Here is a 23971-nt window from a genome sequence, read left to right as displayed (position 1 = left end):
ACAACGTATACTGGTGGTCACTGGTCAGCAAAACTCTGCACTGTACTCCTCCTATATAATACTGCTGGTCCCCAGTCCCCACAATAAAGCAGTGTGAGCACAGATATATGCAGCACACTGAGCACAGATATGGAGCGTTTTTCAGGCAGAGAACGGATAAAACTGGTGGTCACTTATCAGCAAAACTCTGCACTGTACTCCTCCTATATAATACAGCTGCTCCCCAGTCCCCACAATTAAGCAATAAGCACAAATATTTGCAGCAACATTAATAAACGGAGAGGACTCCAGCCACGAGTGAAAATGGCGGCGAGGCGCGGCTCCTTATATAGAATCCGAATCTCGCGAGAATCCGACAGCGGGATGATAACGTTTGGGCGCGCTCGGGTTAACCGAGCCATAAAGGAGAATCCGAGTATGCCTCGGACCCGTGTAAAATGGGTGAAGTTCGGGGGGGTTCGGTTTCCGAGGAACCGAACCCGCTCATCACTAGCTGCATCACAGTCCAAACTTAAAATAGGGGAGCCACACCTACTGCCGGTAGTGGATCTTGCTACAGGCACGCAGGATTTTTGCCAGGGGCGCCGCCTTCCGGAGGGCGCCACCGCCGTAGCGTCTCTCCCATAGATCAGAGGAGCAGTGCTGGCGGCCGGAGACGGAGGGCAGCATCGGTCGGGAAGCAGGAGCGGGGATTGTAAGTATTAATTCATTTTTTATTTTTTTATTTTTTAAGCGGTGCAACTAGGGGGCACAACTCTACAGGGGACACAGTACTGGGGGCACGGCGCAACTAGAGGGCACAACTCTACAGGGGGCACAGTACTGGAGGTACAGTGCAACTAGGGGGCACAACTCTACTGGGGCATGGGTGTAGTGGGGCATGCCGGCGGCCGGGCTCCCGGCGACCAGCATACCAGCGCCGGAATCCCAACTGCCGGCATATCGACAGCTGGGCGAGCGCAAATTAGCCCCTTTTGGGCTCGGTGCGCTAGCCACTCTGCGGGCACACGCTATCTATTCTCCCTCCAGGGGGGTCGTGGACCCCCAAGAGGGAGAAAAAGTGTCGGTATGCCGGCTGTCGGGATTCCGGCGCCGGTATACTATGCGCCGGGATCCCGACAGCCGGCATACCGACACTTTTTGCCGGCTGTCGGGATTCCGGCGCCGGTATACTATGCGCCGGGATCCCGACAGCCGGCAAACTGAAGACCACCCCGAGGCATAACTCTACAGGGGGCATGACTGACCACGCCCCTTCTCCATGAAGCCACGCCCTTATTTTTCACACGGGGAGCCACAAAGTTTAGATTCGGCCCTGCCTACTGCCAGTGAGTACCAGCCTGTGATGTTTGTCAGTGTTTGGGCTGGCAGTTGGTGTGGTTACCCTATTTCACAGGTTCTCAAACTCGGTCCTCAGGACCCCACACAGTTCATATTTTCCAGGTCACCGGTGGATTTTTAAAATGTGACAGTTGGTGATAAACAGTGCAGCTGCTGGGTGACCTGGAAAACGTGACCTGTGTGGAGTCCCGAGTTTGAGAATCACTGCCCTATTTGAATTTTGGTCTGCGTTGCAGACCCACCTCTGCAAATGCCAGTGGGAAGGACGTCCAGGAGCAGAGCATTTTGTACCTATTGATATCTGTCATGTGATAAAAGTCTCACACATACTGTAGAACATTTGCAACATAGCCATAGAAACTTACAGACATAGGCCCTCATTCCGAGTTGTTCGCTCGCTAGCTGCTTTCAGCAGCCGTGCAAACGCTAAGCCGCCGCCCTCTGGGAGTGCGTCTTAGCTTAGCAGAGGTGCGAACGAAAGGATCGCAGAGTGGCTACAAAATAATTTTGTGCAGCTTCAGAGTAGCTCCAGACCTACTCAGCGCTTGCGATCACTGCAGACTATTTAGTTCCTGTTTTGACGTCACGAACACGCCCTGCGTTCGGCCAGCCACGCCTGCGTTTCCCCAGGCACGCCTGCGTTTGTATCAGACACGCCTGCGTTTTCCCACTCACTCCCTGAAAACGGTCAGTTGACACCCAGAAACACCCACTTCCTGTCAATCACTCTGCGGTCAGCAGTGCGACTGAAAAGCGTCGCTAGACCTTGTGTGAAACTACTTCGGCTGTTGTGAAAGTACGTTGCGCGTGCGCATTGTACCGCATACGCATGCGCAGAAGTGCCATTTTTTTGCCTGATCGCTGTGCAGAGACTGAAAACAGCTAGCGAACAACTCGGAATGAGGGCCATATACTACATACATACCCATGTAAGTATTTTGACTATATCAATAATACTTTGGTTTTTATAAAAAGTTGAAAGTGTCTATTTCTTTACTAGTTACACTGTTTTTTATCGGCTAAATGGCTGATTCAGAGATAGATGCTATTCACACAGCCTGTATACTCAGCAGCTGTGGGAAATTCTGCATAAGCCGTGGAGGTGTCTTAAGTAATAAGACGCCTGCTGCTGACTTCTGTCACCTGCTGTGTGAACATCGGACATCTGAGTAAATAATAACGTTGCCGGAGTCTGAGAAGCTGCATCCAAGGATACAGCCACTGGCTTTGGCACGCCTAGAAAATGAAGCCAAAACACTGCTTGTTGCGGCTTTTTGGGGCACGGCAAATGACATCGCAGCCCCTGATCTGCAAATGCGCAGTGCAGATCTGAAAACATTGGAGATATACGTTAATATCGAATTAATGTACACATCTGAATCAGCCCATAAATCTATATATCCAAGACTAAAGACAGTCTATCAATTCACCAATAATCAATACCTTATATATTCATAAGGTATTGATTATTGGTGAATTGATAGACCGTCAGGCCTCATGAATATTCCCCAGGCAGAGCCTCAGTGATGTCACTGGGTCCCAATAAATCCTGCGTCCTGGTTCAGCCTTCAGAATGTACATGGGTGACAAGTCTACAATAAAACATAATTTAATTAATAAAACATTTTCATGGTTATTCTTAGTATATAAAGTTTTATGTAAATTATTTCAATAAATCTTGATTAAACGTGGCACCTATACTTATCACACGCCCTAAATGGGGCTCTTTTTAAAGCTCCTGAAGATGGGGTTATTACTGTTTTCTCAATGTTAGTTCAAGGCAATACGACTTTTTTCTGTGTTTCTACACTTTAATGATTATACTTTCTATGGGGACACGCTAAGTATGGTCTTAATCAATGACTCAATCAGTAAAACAACTAAGAGATCCTATTAAAAAAGATTATTTTGTGCAATATTTGCTAATATGTAGTAATGCACAGAATGCCACTGTTCTGATGGTCTGTCCTCTTATTCCCGGAGCTGTAGTTACAGCAAAGACATGTCCTGGCATGAACTATGTTCTGCACTGAGGATGAGATTCAGGAGCTCTCACTTTCACTCTCTCCGTAGTAGCATCGCAAGCAAGTGTGCCTATCAACGAGCTCTCTAACGAGACACGAGTAAGAAGGTAAGCATGGTATATGGGATGCCAAGAGAGAGAAAGAAATATAGATACAGAGGGATATGTTTACTAAAGTGTGGGTTTTTTTTAGAAGTGGTGATGTTGCCCTTAGCAACCAATCAGATTCTACTTAACATTTATTTAGCTTCTTCTAGAAGATAGTAGATAGAATCTGATTGGTTGCTTTAATAAATATACCCCATATAATTTGACAGCACATAAGAACAACATGGCCCCAACAGAGCTGGATTAAGGCCTCGGGGAGCCTGGGGTACTTAAGACAGGGGGGCCCTAAGATTTAAAATTAAAATCATATATATATATTATATACACACACACCTTTATATATACACATATATATATATGTATATATATACACACACACAATATATATATATATATATATATATATTTATATATATATACACACACATATATATATATATATACACACATATATATATATATATATATATATATATATATACACACATATATATATATACACATATATATATATACATATATATACATACATATACATATATATATATATACATATATATATACACACACACACACACACACACACACACACACACACACACACACATATATATATAAATATTACATATATATATATTAAAACCCATAACATACTGTAAATCAGCCTTACGTTCTGAGAGCTGGCTGAGAATGGGTGCTGGGCTGGCTGCTGCCTCCACACGCGGCTGTCCTCTCTCCTCCTTCCCGGCAGCCTGCGCGCCCAGCGGCAGCCAATGTCTGAGCCGCAGGCTGCTGCTCCTCATGTTATTGGACAGCTGAGCCGTCGCAAAGCTGTCCCATCACACAGGCAGTGAAGTCAGTGGAGCCGCCGCCGGGAGCCGGGAGCCAGAGCCGCCAGGGACAGCAATCGCTGAGCTGCCCTGCTGCTGCGTGTGGCGCCGGCTCCTGGGAGCGCAGCGCAATACCGCAGATCGGATCTCTGTTCCGATCTGCGGCGGCGACGGGGGGCCCTTTGATAAGTACCCCGGGACCCCCCTCTTAATCCGGCTCTGGGCCCCAAACTGTGTGCCGTGGCTCCCTGGGGTGCCTCGGGACACTTGCAGGGGTGCCCTGGGTTGGTGGTCCAGGACCAATTAAAATTATTCATGGTCAATATAATAGGCAAAACCAGTGCTGGTGGCTGCCAGTCATAAAATATGTGGCCAAACAGAAGCAAATCCTCTTATTCCCGGAGCTGTAGTTACAGCAGAGACATGTCCTGGCATGAACTATGTTCTGCACTGAGGATGAGATTCAGGAGCTCTCACTTTCACTCTCTCCGTAGTAACATCGCAAGCAAGTGTGCCTATCAACGAGCTCTCTAACGAGACACGAGTAAGAAGGTAAGCATGGTATATGGGATGCCAAGAGAGAGAGAGAGAAATATAGATACAGAGGGATATGTTTACTAAAGTGTGGTTTTTTTTTAGAAGTGGTGATGTTGCCCTTAGCAACCAATCAGATTCTACTTAACATTTATTTAGCTGCTTCTAGAAGATAGTAGATAGAATCTGATTGGTTGCTTTAATAAATATACCCCATATAATTTGACAGCACATAAGAACAACATGGCCCCAAACTGTGTGCCGTGGCTCCCTGGGGTGCCTCGGGACACTTGCAGGGGTGCCCTGGGTTGGTGGTCCAGGACCAATTAAAATTATTCATGGTCAATATAATAGGCAAAACCAGTGCTGGTGGCTGCCAGTCATAAAATATGTGGCCAAACAGAAGCAAATCTTGTCCCTCACCACACAACTGACCCTAAGGATGACATATAAACGCGATCTACTTAATGTAATATTTCTTTCTCAATAAGAAATTTTTGGACTAGGTGTGCCGTGAAAAAAATTCTGATATTCTAGGGTGCCGTGATTAAAAAAAGTTTGGAAACCACAGGGTTAAGGTATTAGGGTTAGGGTATTAGGGTTAGTTCAGGGGTCCGGCTTAGGGTATTAGTGCTGGTTTAGCGGTTTAGGTTAGGGGTTGGAATACTAGGGTAAATTTAGCGGTTTGTGTTAGGATATTACAGATAGTGTAATAATAATAATAATAATAATAATAATAATTTTATTTATATAAAGCTCTTTCTCCAATAGGACTCAAGGCACTTTACAGACATCAAAAATATTTTGGGTTATAAATTCCATGGGTTATTACACCCATAAAAAGTACCAGACGAGGCAGCCGTCTTGGGCGCACTATGTAGGATTACCCTGGGTGGAATAGGTTACGCCTAGAACAGATAACACAATATGGGGTGATTGCATCGATCTAACGCTAGGAGTAGGGTCCCAACATAACTGTCAGGTCCATGTATTTTTCATCCCATCCACGAGCGTACTAGGGGCCTAATTCAGACCGGATCGCAGCAGCAAATTTGATAGCTAATGGGCAAAACCATGTGCACTGCAGGGGGGGCAGATATAACATGTGCAGAGAGAGTTAGATTTGGGTGAAGTGTATTCAAACTGAAATCTAAATTGCAGTGTAAAAATAAAGCAGCCAGTATTTACCCTGCACAGAAACAATATATAACCCACCCAAATCTAACTCTCTCTGCACGTTATAATGTATCTGCACCCCCCCCCCCCCCCCCATCCCCGCAGTGCACATGGTTTTGCCCAGTAGCTAACAAATTTGATGCTGCGATCAGGTCTGAATTAGGCCCTAGGTGAGGAAGCCATGTTGGATGCGCTATGAAGAACCCAAGGCACATGGGAACAACTGACACATGATTAGTATGATATACCAGTGTATGAATAGATAAACATGTAGTACATCCTGCCCATGCAGGGTACCAGAGTTGAAAGAAATGTAATCTCAATCCCGCGCTCCAACTCAATGGTGCTGCAGCAGCTGTGGTCACCTCCAGTCCCAAAAGTCCACAATACAAGTTCACAGTTTTGCAGATACGCGCTCCTTCTGGAATAACCCTAAGTATATTACCACTTGGAATCTTCAAAAGTCAACTTGAAGAAATCATACAATCCCAGATCTTATCTCCCCATGTCCATGTTCCTTGGTTTCAGCGTTATCCCTGATGTCTGCCACTTTTCCCGTTCCTGCAAGCAATAACCGCACACTTTGTTTGAGATTTATGCTCCCAGTCACAGCTTCAAACTCACTGGCGTCCCAGGTGTGATATTCTGAATATCACGTCAAATTGATTGCCTCCTCTTTTAAACACGCCACAAAGGAGTAACATTGCAGAGGGGATATCTGGTTATAGTTGGATATGGGATTCGGGGGGGAAAGGGGACTTAAGGGCCCTACACACTGGCAGATAAAATGCTCGATATGAACGTTCTCGTTCATTAATGAACGAGAACTCGTTTATATCATGCAGTGTGTAGGCACCAACGATTAACGATGCACGGCCCCGCATTCGTTAATCGTTGGAGCCCCGTCGCTTATGCATGCAGGCCAATATGGACGAGATTGTCCATATTAGCATGCACTGCTACGGAGCCGGGTGACAGGGGGGAGTGAAGAAACTTCACTCCCCCCGTCACCCCCCCCCCCCCGCGCCGCCGGGTCGCCCATATCCGTCGTCGGGCCGCTCGGCGGCGGATCTGCCAGTGTGTAGGGCCCATTAGGCTACTGTACACCCTTGTTGTTAGTGACTGAAATATTGCTACAGAAGTTCTACTCCTTTGGTATACACAATAAGGCCAATACAATAAGTTTGCAAGGTTGACTGTAGACTTCCGCACAGTTCTCTCCCACCCTACATTCACTTGAATCAGCTTTTCTGCACTGGTGCGTCAAAACAACATTTAGGGTAATGACATGACTACTGCTATCTTTTCAGTATTCAAAGTACTAATGTGAAACTATCTGGTTTATTTCAAATTACTTTCTTAATCCCATTTTATTTTGTAAGGCTGGAAAAACACTAACTTGTTAAAAGAGCATTTGTAAAAGATAGCGGTGAACTTTATATACAGTATTGCAAGAATAAAAAAAAAGGGTTCACAAAGACAAGCAGTGGGTAAGGCGTCAGTAAACAAACTGTAATGAATGACAATCATTCCGACCCGATCGCTCGCTGCAGTTTGTCGCAGCACAGCGATCGGGTCGGAACTGCGCATGTGCCAGCACCGCAATGGCGGGAGGAGGCTGGACGGCGGCGTTAACCTGATGTTTAGTGGGAGCGGTCCGGCCAACGCAGGCATAGCCGGACCATTGGGGGGGCGGGCTGCGGCGGCTGCGTGACGTCTCACGCAGCCGATGTGGCCAGCGGCAGCGACAAACAACCACCGGCCAGCCGCATGAGCTGCGCTGGCCGGGAGTTACTCCAGAAATACAAAAGCATCGCCGCTGTGCAATGCTTTTGTATTTGTGCGGGGGAGGGGGCGGACTGACATGCGGGGCGGACGAGCCCTGTGCTGGGCGTTTCCCCCTCATGTCAGGGAAGATGATCGTAGCTGTGCTAAATTTAGCACAGCTACGATCAACTCGGAATGACCCCCTAAATCAATGGCAGCTCCGGAGGTGGGGCTTCAGTGCAGTCCAAAACTCAAATAGAGGAGCCGCACCAACTGCCTCCCCAAACACAGGCAAACATCACCAGACGAGACTCACTGGCAGTTGGTGTGGCTCCCTATATGAATTTGGAGTGTGCTGCAGTCGATACTTGCACGCATTGGTTTCTTAGTACCTGGAACCCCACTCACCGATCCATCACCGCAGTGGAACGATATATATTTTTATTTGGGGAGACGGAGCGCAGGCAGCTGTGTCACTTGCGCCGCATGCCCCTCCTTGGCGGTTTCCATGGGGCATTGAGGGAGAGCTGCCTCTAGGGGGTGACTCACAGTCCTAGAGCCGCAGGCGTGTCCTGGAGCCACTCTGTCCCAGAGCCACAGCTGTGTGTCACGCATATTGGACCAGACACTGTGGGGATGACCAAATTGAATAAGCTTGGTCTTGCCCCCTTTCCACATATTTTTTAAAGTACTACAGTATGCTCTGTGCCGCATGCTGAGAAGGGGGGGGGGGATTTGTTGACCATGGCCAGGGGGCAGATCCAGGGGGTAGGGGCTAGGGTGATAGGTGTGATTATACCCCGCACCTTCCCCTCCTGTAACACCTGCAGTCAGATAAAAGAGTCTGCGGCATCTCAGAGGCAGCATCCATCCTGGACCCTCTGCAGCCCAGCACACCGCAGTCTCCTTTCTCTTTGCTTGATGTACTGCTGTTCCGGACCTCTTCCCCCAGCCCAGGTAAGTATTACCCACCCACCTCCTCTCCGCGCCCCTGAGTGTATAGCCACGATATCTGCGTTTCTACCCTGGGGAGGAAACATTTTCCCGTTCCTCCTCTGTGAAGGCACAGGGAAAATGTTGGCCATACACCGCCAGATGGGGCCAGCCAATTATTGGATGCCCAGCAGACCGATAATTACTGCTCAGTCGTAGCAATACACCGTTCAGGTTTTGGCCTGATCAGATCATTATCATCTGATCGGGCCGATAATTGGACAGTGTAGGCCCAGCGTTACTACTACTATAATATTCCCTCTATCCTACCTTCTAACTGGGTGGTCTTCAGTTTGCCGGCTGTCGGGATCCTGGCGCACAGTATACCAGCGCCGGAATCCCGACAGCCGGCATCCCAACACTTTTTCTCCCTCTTGGGGGTCCACGACCCCCCTGGAGAGAGAATAAATAGCGTGGCGTGCACAGCGCGCCACCGTGCCCACAGCGTGGCGAGCGCAGCGAGCCCGCAAGGGGCTCATTTGCACTCGCCACGCTGTCGGTATGCCGACGGTCGGGATCCCGGCTGCCGGCATACCATACTACACCCTTCTAACTAGCAGTTATTGACACTGAACTCCCTACACTCAACCAATTCCCCGTCTAAAATCTACATCATCCTTATCTCAGTCTGACACTTGTTACAGTTCTATGAGGTTCCCTGTTTGATAAGTTAAAAGAGCTACACAAAATATTCTATCATTTAAAATATATTATAGTATAATCAGGCTTCTCCATGCCGATATACGGAGCCCGATGTGTGATGATTCGATTCTGCATTATTTTGCTAGGCCGCCGTGCAGCCGCAATATCTTAATTTCAAAGCCAGTCCTTTCGAATATGATTAACCCAGGAGGTCATTTGGAAATATAATTAGTAAAGACTTATTCTGTATATCTGTGGAATCAATATCAGAAGTAAAATGATATGGCATATATTAGTTTACTTTGTTCAAAGCTGTATATAGAGTTTAGTGACAAGATTAGCATCGGTTTGTTATTCGGTGGATTTGGCGAGGGTGATTAGATTGAATAATTATTGGTGGTTGAAACTTGAAGTATATAAGCGTGTTAATGCAGACAGAAGCAATAATACCTCCTGTCACTAACAGCCAAGTGCAGATGCACAGCCATTGATCGTATTGGAAATGGTGCATTGTAAAGATAATTTGGGTTGTTTCAAGTATATTTTATAATTATGCGCCGAGCCTGTGGGACTTTATATGAAAAAAAAACTCCAATTATTGTGCTACCATGGCAACCAATGTATGAACATATTGGTAAACATTAGTTGCTACAAAAATGTGGCTCAGATGCCTTTTTAACGCTTCATAGTTCCACAAGGATTTTCACCTCAGACGTTTTCATATCCATGACATTTTTCTTTCAACATTGTTTGCAATTTCTAACATGCCTTCAAATTCGATACATTATTGCACATGCAAATATTTCTACACAACATATTCTGTTATAATTAAAATATTGGTGTTTTTTATCCTCTCCTGCTCTCTGGTTTTCTTTTTTCCTCCTGTTTTTCTGCGTACGCAATGACCACCTCATTCACCATGTCCTTAAACAACAGACGGGCAATGTTGTTGCTTTCTGAGGGAATGGTGACTCCATCAGCGAGAGCCATTTATTGGGAGATATGGCCATTAGGTCGACACAGCTTAGGTCGACAGTCATTAGGTCGACAACTGAAGGTCGACAGGCATTAGATCGACATGGTCAGTAGGTCGACATGTACTATGTCGACAGGTCAAAAGGTTGACATGAGTTTTTCACATTTTTTCAATTTTTTGGATTTTTCCATACTTGACGATCCACGTGGACTACGATTGGAACGGTAACCTGTGCCGAGCGAAGCAGTAGCAGAGCGAGGCACCTTGCCCGAAGCATTGCGGGCCATGCGAGGGGACACGGTGCACTAATTGGGGTTCCCCGCCACTTTAAGAAGAAAACGACACCAAAAACTCATGTTGACCTTTTCACCTGTCGACCTAGTGCATGTCGACCTAATGCCAATGTCGACCGTCAGTGGTCAACCTAATGACTGTCGACCTAAGTTGAGTTGACCCAACGACCCATACCCTTTATTGGTTGGGCAACCGCTCACTCAAGAAGCAGATTACCGAATCCCTAGAATGATGGGGGGAGTTCCTTCATTGCAGGTGGCTCCTGTTTAATTAACAAACACCAGTACATTTATATATTAGTAGTAAGCAGGGGTGTGGGGTAAAAGATCGACAGTGTCCAGACAGATAGTGTTTGACACCCGATGGTCGACATTGACTTAGGTCAACTGGGTCAACGGGTCGACACAAAAGGTTGACACTTCTTTGGTATTATTTTAACTTTAATCCTTACCTAACCCTCACCATGGTGCCTAACCCTAACCGTCCCTTTGCACAGCCTTACCTAACCCTTCCCAAATGCCTAAACCTAACCGTCCCCTCTGGCAGCCTAGCCCTCCCTCAACTGTCTAACCCTATCTTTGACCTTAACCCTAAAAATCATAAAAAAAACAATGTGTCGAGCTTTTTTTGTGTTGACCATTTGCATATTAATCTTTTGACTCTGTCGACCAGTGGCGGATTGTACCTATGGGCTGCAGGACTGCCTCGGTAATATCCGTCACCTAGTTCAGTGTCAGTGAAGCCAGATGCAGACAGCGATTGCACTGGTTTCACTGTGACTGTCAGTGACTTCCTATTGGAAGTCCTACCTGTCAGTCACAGACGCATAAGGCAATCCCATTGGGAGGTGTTGCCTCCCTCCAGGACTGCCAGACCGGGCTGCGATAGGTAGAGAGCTGGCTTCCTGTAGGAAGCCACTCCCTGGCTTTGCGCAGTCCAATCCGGCTTCTATGGACTGCAGATGTTGCAGCCCATAGAACTGGGCATATGCAGCCCATAGAATTGGGCACCTGGGCAATGCCCATGGCACTGTGGCATCTGCACATGCGCTGGTCCCGGCACCTGTAGGATCCATTGCACAAGTGCTGGGACCCAGGGCTGGTTGTCTCTTCTCCCAGGCATGAGGGTAGCGGCAGCCCCCCTATAAAAGGTAAGTAGGAGCTTCCGTTACTGTCAACCTAAGTCCATGTCAACCATATAACTTGTTAACCTATTGACCTCTGGTGTTGACCTATTGACCTCTGGTGTTGACCTATTGACTGTCTATTTAGCTATTGCCTATCTTCAACCCAGATACAGTACACAGTAGTAGGTTTGCATGATAAGGCAAAGGGGTTTATTAAAAGCCGCTGCTTACCAGCATGTTTAAGCTCAAAACTTAAAAGGGCAATGCTTTTAGTAGCAAAACATGGGGTGTTTGCTATTAAAAGCAATGCCCTTTTAAATCCCTGGCTTAAACCTGGAATTACGGCATTTATGAAGAGGCTTAGTAAATGAGCCCTAAAATGGCATTAATGTGGGTCAGTACTATGGCTGGTACACACTTTTCGATATATATTGTTTGTTTGATCTTTCAGCGATATATTCTTAGTTTGGCGGGTGTGTACAGTATGTACACTCACTGGACGGGATTCAAATCATCTGTCCCCCCTCCCACTTCCATTGCGCCCGCCGGCAGTATTCAAATGTTACTGCCGATGGGCGCGATATCAGCATTTCAGCTCGCCATCCCCTGGGGTGGTGAGCTAAAATGCACGAGAAGTGACCCGTTTGGACGCCCAAATGGGACGTTTCGCGATCGCGCCCATGACTTTATTCGGGTTTAGCTGCTTTACGCGGCTAAACCCTTCTCTTATGGGCGCGATCAGCGCCATAACAGGGGGCCATAGAATATCGCCCCGTGATCTCCACACACGTATCAGGCCCGCCCGACCAGCCCTGCAGCACAGCTGATGCTGACATATCATCCTAATATATCGGACCATCTGGCTGTGTGTGCGGCCGACCCGCCAACCGCGCGATAGGTCGGCAACAGGAGCCATTGAATTTGATGTAGGCAGGCATATTCACATGGCTCCGCAGCCAGACATATTGGGCGGTGGATCGGTAAGTGTGTACGCACAAGATCAATTGTGCATGCACATAACCAATCGATAGATCGATAGATCGATTGGCCTTGTGGTGGATCTGTCGGCTAAACACGTACCCAGCATAACAGATTAAGAACCTATGAACTTTGAATTACACAAATTGTAATACTTTCTTTATACTGTACAGTGCCCGCAGTTACTGTAAAACACTAAGCAGGGTGCAGATTATTTTCTGTTTTATGGTAACTGTCATTCATTCTGTGCATTCCTATATAGTTCCTATATTTATAGTCACTGCATCTGACCTGTTGTTTTGTTTCTACTTCAGTACCTAGCATGGCTCTTACACCATAGCTGCCTACCCTCCCTCATTCTGCAGGAGACTCCCTGAAACATCAGCAATCTCCCTCACTCCCTGAATAGTCCAGCAATCTCCCTGATTTTACCTTACCCCCATTATCTAGCTATTACATTCTTGAGGGAAAAAATAAATCAGAGATAAATACACATAGGTTCATCAGTGCCACTTCCCTGCATTGGTTATAAGGCACAATGATCCCTATGGCAACATTAATTTTAAATAAGGTTTCTTGTGGCCATTTACAGTATATGGAACGTCTTGTAAAACACAATACACAAACAAATCCTGCAAAATATCAGTGTCTTTTCTTCAACGCATAGATCTTACTAACCTTGGGGCTCATTTACATTTGGATGCAAGTCATTTTCATGACACGCCTCTCAGATGTAGCAGTACACGCCCGCGCTTTTAGTTGTTACTTTCACAATCTCCCTGAAATGCTTTTTCAAAAGTAGGCAAGTATGACTTACACATGATGGAGCATGCATTATACTGCCTTGTGTCTGTCATTGTGCACTGTGCTGTGCAGACTTGTTATATAAGGATGCAAAATGTTATATAATTGTAGTAAAGTCCTGCCAAACAGCACATTGCTGTGAGACAGTCTGGGCATGCCCCTCTCTGATCACTAATCAGGGTGACACAATGGGGAAAGAATGCCTGCACCCGGCTGCTGACACCACACAGCACATGACCTGCAGGAGGAGGGCACTTACACCAGGCAGCAGGGGAAGAGGAAGCTGCACTGTGCGACTGCAGACAGCGTGGTGGAGTGTAGTGGTGAGTGTGGACGCAGCAGAACTCTGTACAGTACAGAGGAGGAGCAGTCAGTGTACACAGCACCATACAGTACATTGCTCTCTCTCTCGGTGCATTATGGGAATTGTCTGTTGTGAGCAGCAACATGTGGCTCAGGCTGCTGCAATCATGGGACATCGTCCTCCCAACCTTGGATGGTGCTGTTTGCACTCTGTGTGGGAGAATTTAGCCCTGTATAATCCTAGACATTTTGGAGGAGGTGTATCAAACCTTCGAGAGTGACCACATGGAGGCGTTGCCCATAGCAACCATTCAGCTTATAACTCATAGACAGAAATAAATGATAGCTAGATTTTTTGTTATGGGCAACTTCACGTATCTTTCTGGATGGTTTAATACATCTCCCTGTTTGTAACTTTGCATCATTGCTGCACCTCTGTGTCAGCTAAAAATGGTGGAAACCCAAATGGCTGCACATGGTGATGGCGATTGGTAAGGTCCCTGCGTTCATTGTGTCTGTATGAAACAAGTAATGATCTGGCTGTTATTGGAGTAGTCTGGGAGAAAATTATCGGATAATTTTTTTACATTTTTTATTATTGTTTAATCAAGTTTAGAATATTTAAAATCTTGTTTAGCTATTTTGGTGAAGCAACAACAAAATATAAGCCTGCGTTATCACATCGCCTTTATCACCATAGATAATATAGTATCCGCACCCCACAGTGACCATACAGTATGTCCCATTTGTAGCAAAACCGCCACCTTGTGTCCATAGGTCTCTATTGTAATACCAACCCCCTCCTCAGTGGGGGGTTGGGGCTAGCGTTTCATCATGAGGCTTCTCTATGTCATTATGCCCCAAACTGTGTGTATGAAGAGGGGCGCGGCTGTGTCATATTGGCCCCACCTCTTCCCTATGGTGCCACGATTTGTGGCATTGTGCTCCCCGTCCTGCCCTTTCCACATGGGAGTGGATGGGATGTGGGATGGTCACTTAAGCTTCTAGTAGTCCCTGGGGACACTTAAAAAATGTGTTGCCTTAACCTCTTCCCGGGGCAATAGATCCCACATTGTCATTGGACATCCCACGATTATCCTGAGTGCACCAGTTTTGTGGTTATAATTGCTCTGGTTTTTTTTCTCCCAACCCAACCAGGCCGCTATAGTACCGGTCGGGATTACGTCATCGGTCCCCTGACTCCCGACAGCCGGCATCTTAACTGCATCCCTCTCCCTGAAATACAATTTTTTACATTAAATATAGTGTTCCCTCTAGGATTTGGGCAGGGGTGTGGGGGCAGCATGCTCGTGAGCTCAAAAATGGAGCGCAGCCCTGTCGGCGTCAACACTGGGGGCAGTGCGGCTTCTTTTGCGACACAAACAGGGGTGTGCCCAACACTTACGGAGTGCTTGCCCCAAGATAATCTATTCACGTGGTGCGGCAGCAGGCAGGCTGTTTTACCAGGGCGCCACTAAAGGGGCCGGGCGCATTTTGCTCTTTAAAAATCGGGAGGGCATGGTGCCCTGCTAAAACAGCCTAGCGTGAACACTATAATATTAATAATATTGATATCTGTATAGTTTATTTGATTCTGCGGGATCGGTATGTGGCGTTGGTATTGAGACAGTTGGGATGCCAACGGGCGGTATGTTAACCGCATACCGATTCTACAACTGTATGCAGTTACCGCTAGATGTATTTCCCATGCTTTATAAGTTAATGAGGAGTGTTTACAAGGATTAGACATAGATCATTATGGGCGCTGTAGCACGTAACAGCCCGTCTTACCCGTGTTTTTGCTAGTGGAAACGGCTCCGTCTGCAAAAACCCAGATCAAGTGATCCGGGAATCCTACCCGGGTAGATTACCGGGTTGAACACGAGTTCAATCCGGTAAGCTGTGCAGTGTAAACGGAAGCCGTGTCAATGCGACACGGCTCCCGTTGTCAGTGTATGGAAGGGTGGCGCTGGGAGATCATGTGATCTCCCAGCGCCGCCCCTGCTGCGTCACCAGCGTCGGTTGGTGAGTGCAGTGGGAAAGGGGGCACTGATGCAGGTCGCAGCCGAGTAGCACCCGTGTCAGGCTCCTGGCTGCGACCCGCATCACATAATAAAAAAGGGGTATTACTTTAATGAAGGCACCTGTGACCCAGCAAGGGGTAATAATACAACTTTCGTTTGTTTGGAGCAGTGATTGATAAGTTATTTTATTGTGAGAGGAGAGGATGCTGGGATTGACATGACCTCTATAACTGTAGGTGACCGTCATATAACTGCTGTATGGTACTGTGAGGTGTTGGGTATGAAATACCGGCGGTATACCGGCAAGGTGGCGAGCGCAACAAGTCCCCTTGCAGGCTCGCCGCGCTGTGGGCTCAGAGGCTCTATTACTGCTCTACGGGTGTTATGGACACCCACGAGTGGGAATAGCCCGTTAGCCGGCTGTTGCCATTGTTAGCGGTCAGGGTATCGGTATCCTGACCGCCGGGATCCCGACTGCCGGCAATGTAACCGCAGCTCTCTGTGAGAATAGAACCCCAGTTTCTTCTCCATTTTATCTAGGATAATATATGGAAAAATAGAGAAAATGGCACTTGTGATAACCCTAATTATAAATGCAGTAAGCAATATTTATGAAGGGTTTCAGTATGATATCCCAGCTGACAGGATGCCAGCGGTCAGAATACAAATGCCGACATCCTGATAGTGTAAATCCCGACAGGGGGGAGGTAAGACTTTTCCCCCCACTCCCCTACCTCTAACCCTCTCTTTATGCAGCCTAACTCTAACCTCCCCCCTTAGTGCCTGGCCCTGTCCTCCCACCGGTGGTGCCATAAACCCCCCCCCCCCTGCCCTCAGCCTAACCCTATTCCCCCCCCTCCCCCCAGTAGTGCCTAACCCTAACACTCCTTTCCTGCAGCCTAACCCCTCCTCATTCAGGTGCTGCCGGAGGAGGCGCGGTCACTGCTGCTTCCTTGCTAATGCTGTATGGTATTTCAGCAGGAGGAGTCTGTTACAAACAGATGCCTCCTGCTGTAGTAGAGATCTGAGCGGCAGCATTAAATCAAAGAACCCACCCACCCATGGTTCCGCACAAGCCGCTCATCGTAGAGGCCAGGAAATCTCTATCCTACAGCGGAGTTTCCTGACCTCTTCCCACTCCCTAAATGGCGGCAACGTGCCTCCATTTTTCCAAACAGAGCCCGTTGCCACCTTCTCCATCGTCCCCAAGTAGGGCATCAGACTGTCAATCATTGACAGTCTGATGCAGGCCTATGTTTCTCAAGCCAATTAATTTACCTGCATAATTTTGGATTGTGCTAGAAAACCAGAATCCATTAGGAAACCCATGCAAACATGGTGTGAATGTACAAACTCCACACAGTTAGGGCCTTGGTGGGAATTGAACTCAAGACCTCAGTTCTGTGAGGCAGCAAGCTATGCATCAATTTCTTTGTGTCCACACTTCTTACAAACTAAAGGCACGGAATCCTCTAGAAAGATGTGCCTGTGTCCCAGTTTTCTTCATCTTCCCATCTGTATTTGGCATCGCAGTTACAGTACATATCTAATATACGTATAAAGGCCCTCATTCCGAGTTGATCGCTCGCAAGGCGATTTTAGCAGAGTTGCACACGCTAAGCCGCCGCCTACTGGGAGTGTATCTTAGCTTCTTAAAATTGCGAACGATGTATTCGCAATATTGCGATTACAAACTACTTAGCAGTTTCTGAGTAGCTCCACACTTACTCGGCATCTGCGATCAGTTCAGTGCTTGTCGTTCCTGGTTTGACGTCACAAACACACCCAGCGTTCGCCCAGACACTCCCCCGTTTCTCCGGCCACTCCTGCGTTTTTTCCGGAAACGGTAGCGTTTTCATCCACACGCCCATAAAACGGCCGTGTTTCCGCCCAGTAACACCCATTTCCTGTCAATCACACTACGATCGCCGGAGCGAAGAAAAAGCCGTGAGTAAAAATCCTATCTTCATAGCAAAATTACTTGGCGCAGTCGCATTGCGAACATTGCGCATGCGTACTAAGCAGAAAAACGCTGCGAAGCGAAGAAATTTACAGAGCGAACAACTCGGAATGAGGGCCAAAGTGTTTATTTATGTATGTAGGCGAACTTGCACCATCCATCATGTTGACTGATTTGATAATGACAGTATGTTGGAGGCTTAATACAGACAGATGAAAAGGACCATGTGCTTTAAAACACTTCACAGAAGATTTTTTTTTAAATTTTATTGAAGTGGTTAAACATTCAAAGTTGCTGCGTCCTGCACAATTCCCTACTAAATAGCTCCATTCTGCCTTTTTATTCTCGTTTTATAGATGCTTTCACTAGATCACTCTTACGAGGCCAGTTTGTTTGTCAGACAAAGTAATACAAATGGGCGTTTATTTGACTGGAAGTGGTGTGCGTAGAGCTGTCGAATGCACTGTAGATACAGCACCAATTCTGTATTATTGTGAGAGTGCTGAGTGTGCATTTCTCTGTGTCCGAGGTCATACCATGCACTCAGGCACCCCATGCGCTGTCAGGAACACAGGTGTTTTGCTGACTAAAGTTGTTTTATTTTCTGCCAGTGGCACTTATATGTCGTGTAGGAGGATATGGGGGGAATTTTGTGAGATTACATGAACACTTTTACACTTGTGCTTTGGATGGGGGGAATTCAGTTATTAAAGCATGGCTGTAACCAATGGGCACCTGACGGAGCAATTCAATTATTATTCTAAGGTGCGAGTCTCAACTAAAAGTCTGTCTTCTGGGCGCCCACGCAGTATTTTCCTTTTTGCGTGAAATAGTTTAGACGGGTTTAGCTGCTTTATGGGGGCTATTCAATTGGACATGATCAGTGCGATAAAACAATGGGCAGCAAAACAATTGTATACCACCCCATCTAAAGCGGCACGCCATGTTATCCAACCAATAACTGAGACAAGAATACAGAATTTTGGCAAATAAAATTGGTCACAGCTTTATTTCATCATAACCAAATGCAACCAATCGCAGGGCAAGGAAAGGGAAGTGATGCGCAAGGCTTATGTGACATTATACCACCTGGGGCGTGTTCGGCCCAACCTCATAGGCACGCAGCCATGCCCCCTACACCTGGGGCATGCTCGCTTAACTATGCCCCCTACACCGTCTTCCACTTGTGGGGTGTTCGGGCCAACCTTGTAGCGTGCAACACAACCACGCACCCTACCGCATCTTCCACCTGGGGCGTGTCCGGTGGAAACTTATGGGCACGCAACACCACCACGACAGCCTACGTTGGGGAACCAGCTACGATACGCATAACTCCCTTCCGTGGGGGCGATGCTTACATGCCTAAGGACAATAATAATAAAACTGCCACTCTGTATTTGGTACAGAGTTAATGCTGGGTCCCAGATGAGTATTTTTCTGAGACTGAGTTTAAATTAGTATTTGACTTAAAGCTTAATTTTCCAAATCTAAATTGCTCATACGTCCTAGAAGATGCTGGGGTCACATTAAGAACCATGGGGTATAGACAGGATCCGCAGGAGACATGGGCACTTTAAGACTTTCAAAGGGTGTGAACTGGCTCCTCCCTCTATGCCCCTCCTCCAGACTCCAGTTTTAGAATTGTGCCCAGTGAGACTGGACGCACTACAGGGAGCTCTACTGAGTTTCTCTAAAAATACTTTTTGTTAGGTTTTTTATGTTCAGGGAGGCTGCTGGCAACAGTCTCCCTGCTTCGTGGGACTTAGTGGAGAGAAGTATGACCCACTTCCAGTGAGTTCAAGGGCTCTGCTTCTGGCTACAGGACACCATTAGCTCCCGAGGGTTTGATCGCTGGGTACGCTCGGATGCTCGCTCCCACAGCCTGTTGTCACCCCCTTATAGAGCCAGAAGTCAGAAGACAGGTGAGTAGCAGAAGAAAAGAAGACTTCTTCAGTGACGGCATTTCTGAGGTACCGTGCAGCAAACGGATGCTGCGCGCCATGCTCCCACACACACAACACTGCAGGGGGAGGGGGGAGGGGGGGGGGCGCCCTGGGCAGCATAGAATTCCTCACAAAAGGGCTGGCAAAAGTGGACATTCGTGCCTGGGCACTGTCCTTACCCCACCAGCGGAATTAATTATTTATGAGCGGGACAGAAGCGCGCCATTACGGCGGCGGGGCTTCTTCCTCACCTCACCAGCACACTGCTCGGTGCTGCTGACATGTTCAGGGTGCAAAACAGGGAGGGGGGCAGCAATATGGGTGCTTGTTGTTAATATAAAGCGCTACTAGTCTGTCATATATATATATATATATATATATATATATATATTTATTATTATTATTATTATTTCCCAGACTGTGTGTTTTTGGCGCTGGTTTGTGTGCTGAATAATCCTCTGTGTCCCTCTGACAGTTTTACTTCCATAAGCCGGTGTGTGTGTGTCAACATGTCGGTGGCTGTATGTTTTTCCCAGGAGGAAACTATATTAGGGACACAGACATATGTGGGTGGCCCTGTCGGCACCACCAATAACTGACTGGGTAAAAATTTGCATGATAATGTGATTCATATCAGAGTAAGGTTGCATAAATCTGTGACACAGATGTAGCAATTTCTATGGAGGATGTGATGTTCATAGCTATTTTTCCCTCAGATCCCTCAAAATCGCCAAAAATGTTATTTTGCCCAGTTACTACTCCCTGATACCGACACGGATACTGATTCCTATGTCGACCATAATATTTCCTGATTAGATCCATTATTGAAAAAGAGCATTCAGTACATGATTATGCATATTAAGGACGTATTAACGTCACTGAGGACCCTACTGTTCCTGACAATAGGGTCTATTTATGTATGTATATATATATATATATATATATATATATATATATATATATATATATATATATATATATATATATAATGAAAGCTGAGGTAATGTTCCTCCATCTCATGTGCTGAACGCTCTGTTTGAGAAAGTCTGGGTCAGCCCTGACAAGATGGTTTCAAATCCCCAAGAAGATTCCGATTGTTTATTCCTTTCCCACCGCGGACAGAATAAAGTGGGAGTCACCCCCTGTTCTGCACGGGGCCCTGTCACAAATCCAGCGGATCGTATGCAGGAAGCTACGTTATATTCTAGTTATGTGACCACGCGTACATTATTTAGACCTGCCATTACATGCGCATGGGTGAGTAGTAGTATTCAAAAATGGTCGGATACCTTGTCATCCGATATAGATACCCTGGTGAGAGATGGGATACTCCTTACGTTGGGTCATATCAAGGACACTGCAGCGTACTTACGTGAGACTGCAAGGGATATAGGACTCTTGGGTTCACAGGCCAATTCCATGGCGGTCTCGGCTAGAAGGGCGTTGTGGATTCAACAATGGAATGCTGATGCTGACTCCAAGAAGAAATGGAGTCTCTTCCCTATGAAGGTGAAGCCTGGTTTGGTGACAGCCTAGTTAATTTGATCTCGGCAGCTGCTGCAGGTAAGTCTACTTTTTTGCCCTATGTTCCCTCACAACGGATGATGACGCATCATTATCGGATGCAGTCATTTCGACCCAATAGATACAGAGGAAAGTGGTCCGCAGCCTCTTCAAGATCCCAGGAGGAAAGAGGTCCGCAGCCTCTTCAAGATCCCAGGAGCTGAAATCATCCTCTGTTTCTGCCAAATCCACTGCATGACGCTGGGGCTCTCTTGCGGGAGCCCACGCCGGTGGGGCCACGTCTAAAACTCTTCAGTCAGTCCTGGAGGCGTTCGGGCCTGGACCCGTGGGTTTTACAAATAGTGTCTCAAGGGTACAAACTGGAGTTTCAAGACGTTCCCCCTCACCGATTTTTTTAATCGGCCTTACCAATTCTCCTCCGGACAGGGAGGTAGTATGCGACGCAATACAAAAGTTATGTCAGAATCAGGTCATTGTCCTGGTTTCCCCTGTCACAACAGGGAGAAGGCTTTTATTCAAGCCTCTTCGTGGTCCCGAAGCCAGACGACTCGGTCAGACCAATCCTAAATCTGAAATCCCTCAATTTCTACTTAAAGAAATTGAAATCCAAGATGGAATCTCTCAGGGCGATGATCTCCAGTCTGAAAAAAGGAGTTTTTTCATGGTGTTAGTAGACATAAAGGATGCCTACTTACATGTTCCCATTTTCCTCAGCATTAAGCTTACCTGAGGTTTGCAATTCAGGATTGTCATTACCAATTTCAGAAGTTGCCGTTTGGTCTGTCCACGGCTCCAAGGATTTTCACCAGAGTGATGGTGAAAATGATGGGTCTCCTTCGCTACCAAGGAGTCACAATTATCCCGTACTTGGACGATCTCCTGATAACGGCGAGATCCAGGGGCCAGTTGGTGCAAAACATTGCACTCTCCCTGACAGTTCTTCAACATGGATGGCTCCTGAACTTGCCAAAATCACGGTCGGTCCCAACAACGCGGTTGTCGTTTTTGGGATTGATACTGGACACAGAACTACAGAGAGTTTCTCTAACGTCCTAGTGGATGCTGGGAACTCCGTAAGGACCATGGGGAATAGCGGGCTCCGAAGGAGGCTGGGCACTCTAGAAAGATCTTAGACTACCTGGTGTGCACTGGCTCCTCCCACTATGACCCTCCTCCAAGCCTCAGTTAGATTTCGTGCCCGGCCGAGGTTGGATGCACACTAGGGGCTCTCCTGAGCTCTTAGAAAGTTATAGTCTTAGAATTTGTTATTTTCAGTGAGACCTGCTGGCAACAGGCTCACTGCAGCGAGGGACTAAGGGGAGAAGAAGCGAACTCGCCTGCTTGCAGCCGGATTGGGCTTCTTAGGCTACTGGACACCATTAGCTCCAGAGGGATCGACCGCAGGCCCAGCCTTGATGTTCGGTCCCGGAGCCGCGTCGCCGTCCCCCTTACAGAGCCAGAAGCAAGAAGATGGTCCGGAAAATCGGCGGCATGAAGACTCTGTCTTCACCAAGGTAGCGCACAGCACTGCAGCTGTGCGCCATTGCTCCTCTCACACACTTCACACTCCGGTCACTGAGGGTGCAGGGCGCTGGGGGGGGCGCCCTGAGGCAGCAATAAAAACACCTTGGCTGGCTAAAATACCTCAATATATGGCCCCAGGGGCTATATATGAGGTAAATACCCCTGCCAGAATTCCATAAAAAACGGGAGAATAGGCCGCGAAAAAGGGGCGGAGCCTATCTCCTCAGCACACTGGCGCCATTTTTCCCTCACAGCTCGGCTGGAGGGAAGCTCCCTGGCTCTTCCCTGCAATTCTACAGTACAGTAAGAGGGAAAAGAGAGGGGGGGCATTAAAATTGGCACTGTAAACAGTATATTATATAAAAGCTATTAGGGACATAACTCAGTTAGTCCCTGTATATATATAGCGCTCTGGTGTGTGCTGGCATACTCTTACTCTGTCCCCCCAAAGGGCTTTTGTGGGTCCTGTCCTCATTTAGAGCATTCCCTGTGTGTCTGCGGTGTGTCGGTACGGCTGTGTCGACATGTTGAATGAGGAGGCTTATATGGTGACAGAACAGAGGCCGATATATGTGATGTCGCCCCCTGTGGGGCCGACACCAGAGTGGATGGATAGGTGAAAGGTATTAACCGACAGTGTCAACTCCTTACATAAAAGGGTGGATGACGTAACAGCTGTGGGACAGCCGGCTTCGCAGCCCGCGCCTGCCCAGGCGTCTCAAAGGCCATCAGGGGCTCAAAAACGCTCGCTCTCTCAGATGGCAGACACAGATGTCGACACGGAGTCTGACTCCAGTGTCGACAAGGTGGAGACATATACACAATCCACTAGGAACATCCGTGACGTGATCCCGGCAATAAAAAATGTGTTATACATTTCTGACTTTAACCCAAGCACCTCTAAAAATGGGTTTTAGGTTTGGGGAGAAAAAACAGGCAGTGTTTTGTTCCCCCATCAGATGAATAAATGAAGTGTGTGAAAGCGTGGGTTCCCCCGTTAAGAAACTGGTAATTTATAAAAAGTTACTGATGGCGTACCCTTTCCCGCCAGGTGGATAAGTTACGCTGGGAGATATCCCCTAGGGTGGATAAGGCGCTCAC

General features: G+C 47.2%; 1 protein-coding gene across 3 annotated transcripts in view; it reads left to right on the top strand.

Moving 5' to 3' along the window:
* The first annotated feature begins 3389 nt into the window (after positions 1–3389).
* The window catches only part of MGMT (O-6-methylguanine-DNA methyltransferase), a 777690-nt gene continuing 757108 nt past the window's right edge, over positions 3390–23971 (top strand). The window contains exons 1-2 of one of the 3 annotated variants that reach the window (XM_063962213.1): positions 3390–3472; positions 4797–4854. Coding sequence is in view for 1 of the 3 variants with exons in the window: in XM_063962211.1 (XP_063818281.1) it covers positions 13781–13915 (135 nt within the window). In the remaining 2 variants the exon portion in view is untranslated. Of the gene's footprint in view, positions 3473–4796; positions 4855–13765; positions 13916–23971 lie in introns of those variants that run through there. The other 2 variants (XM_063962215.1, XM_063962211.1) reach the window with 2 other exon arrangements.

This window comes from Pseudophryne corroboree, chromosome 3 (genome assembly GCF_028390025.1).
Source record: "Pseudophryne corroboree isolate aPseCor3 chromosome 3, aPseCor3.hap2, whole genome shotgun sequence".
Taxonomy (NCBI): Eukaryota; Metazoa; Chordata; class Amphibia; order Anura; family Myobatrachidae; genus Pseudophryne; species Pseudophryne corroboree.
This window is presented reverse-complemented; position numbering and strand designations above follow the sequence as displayed.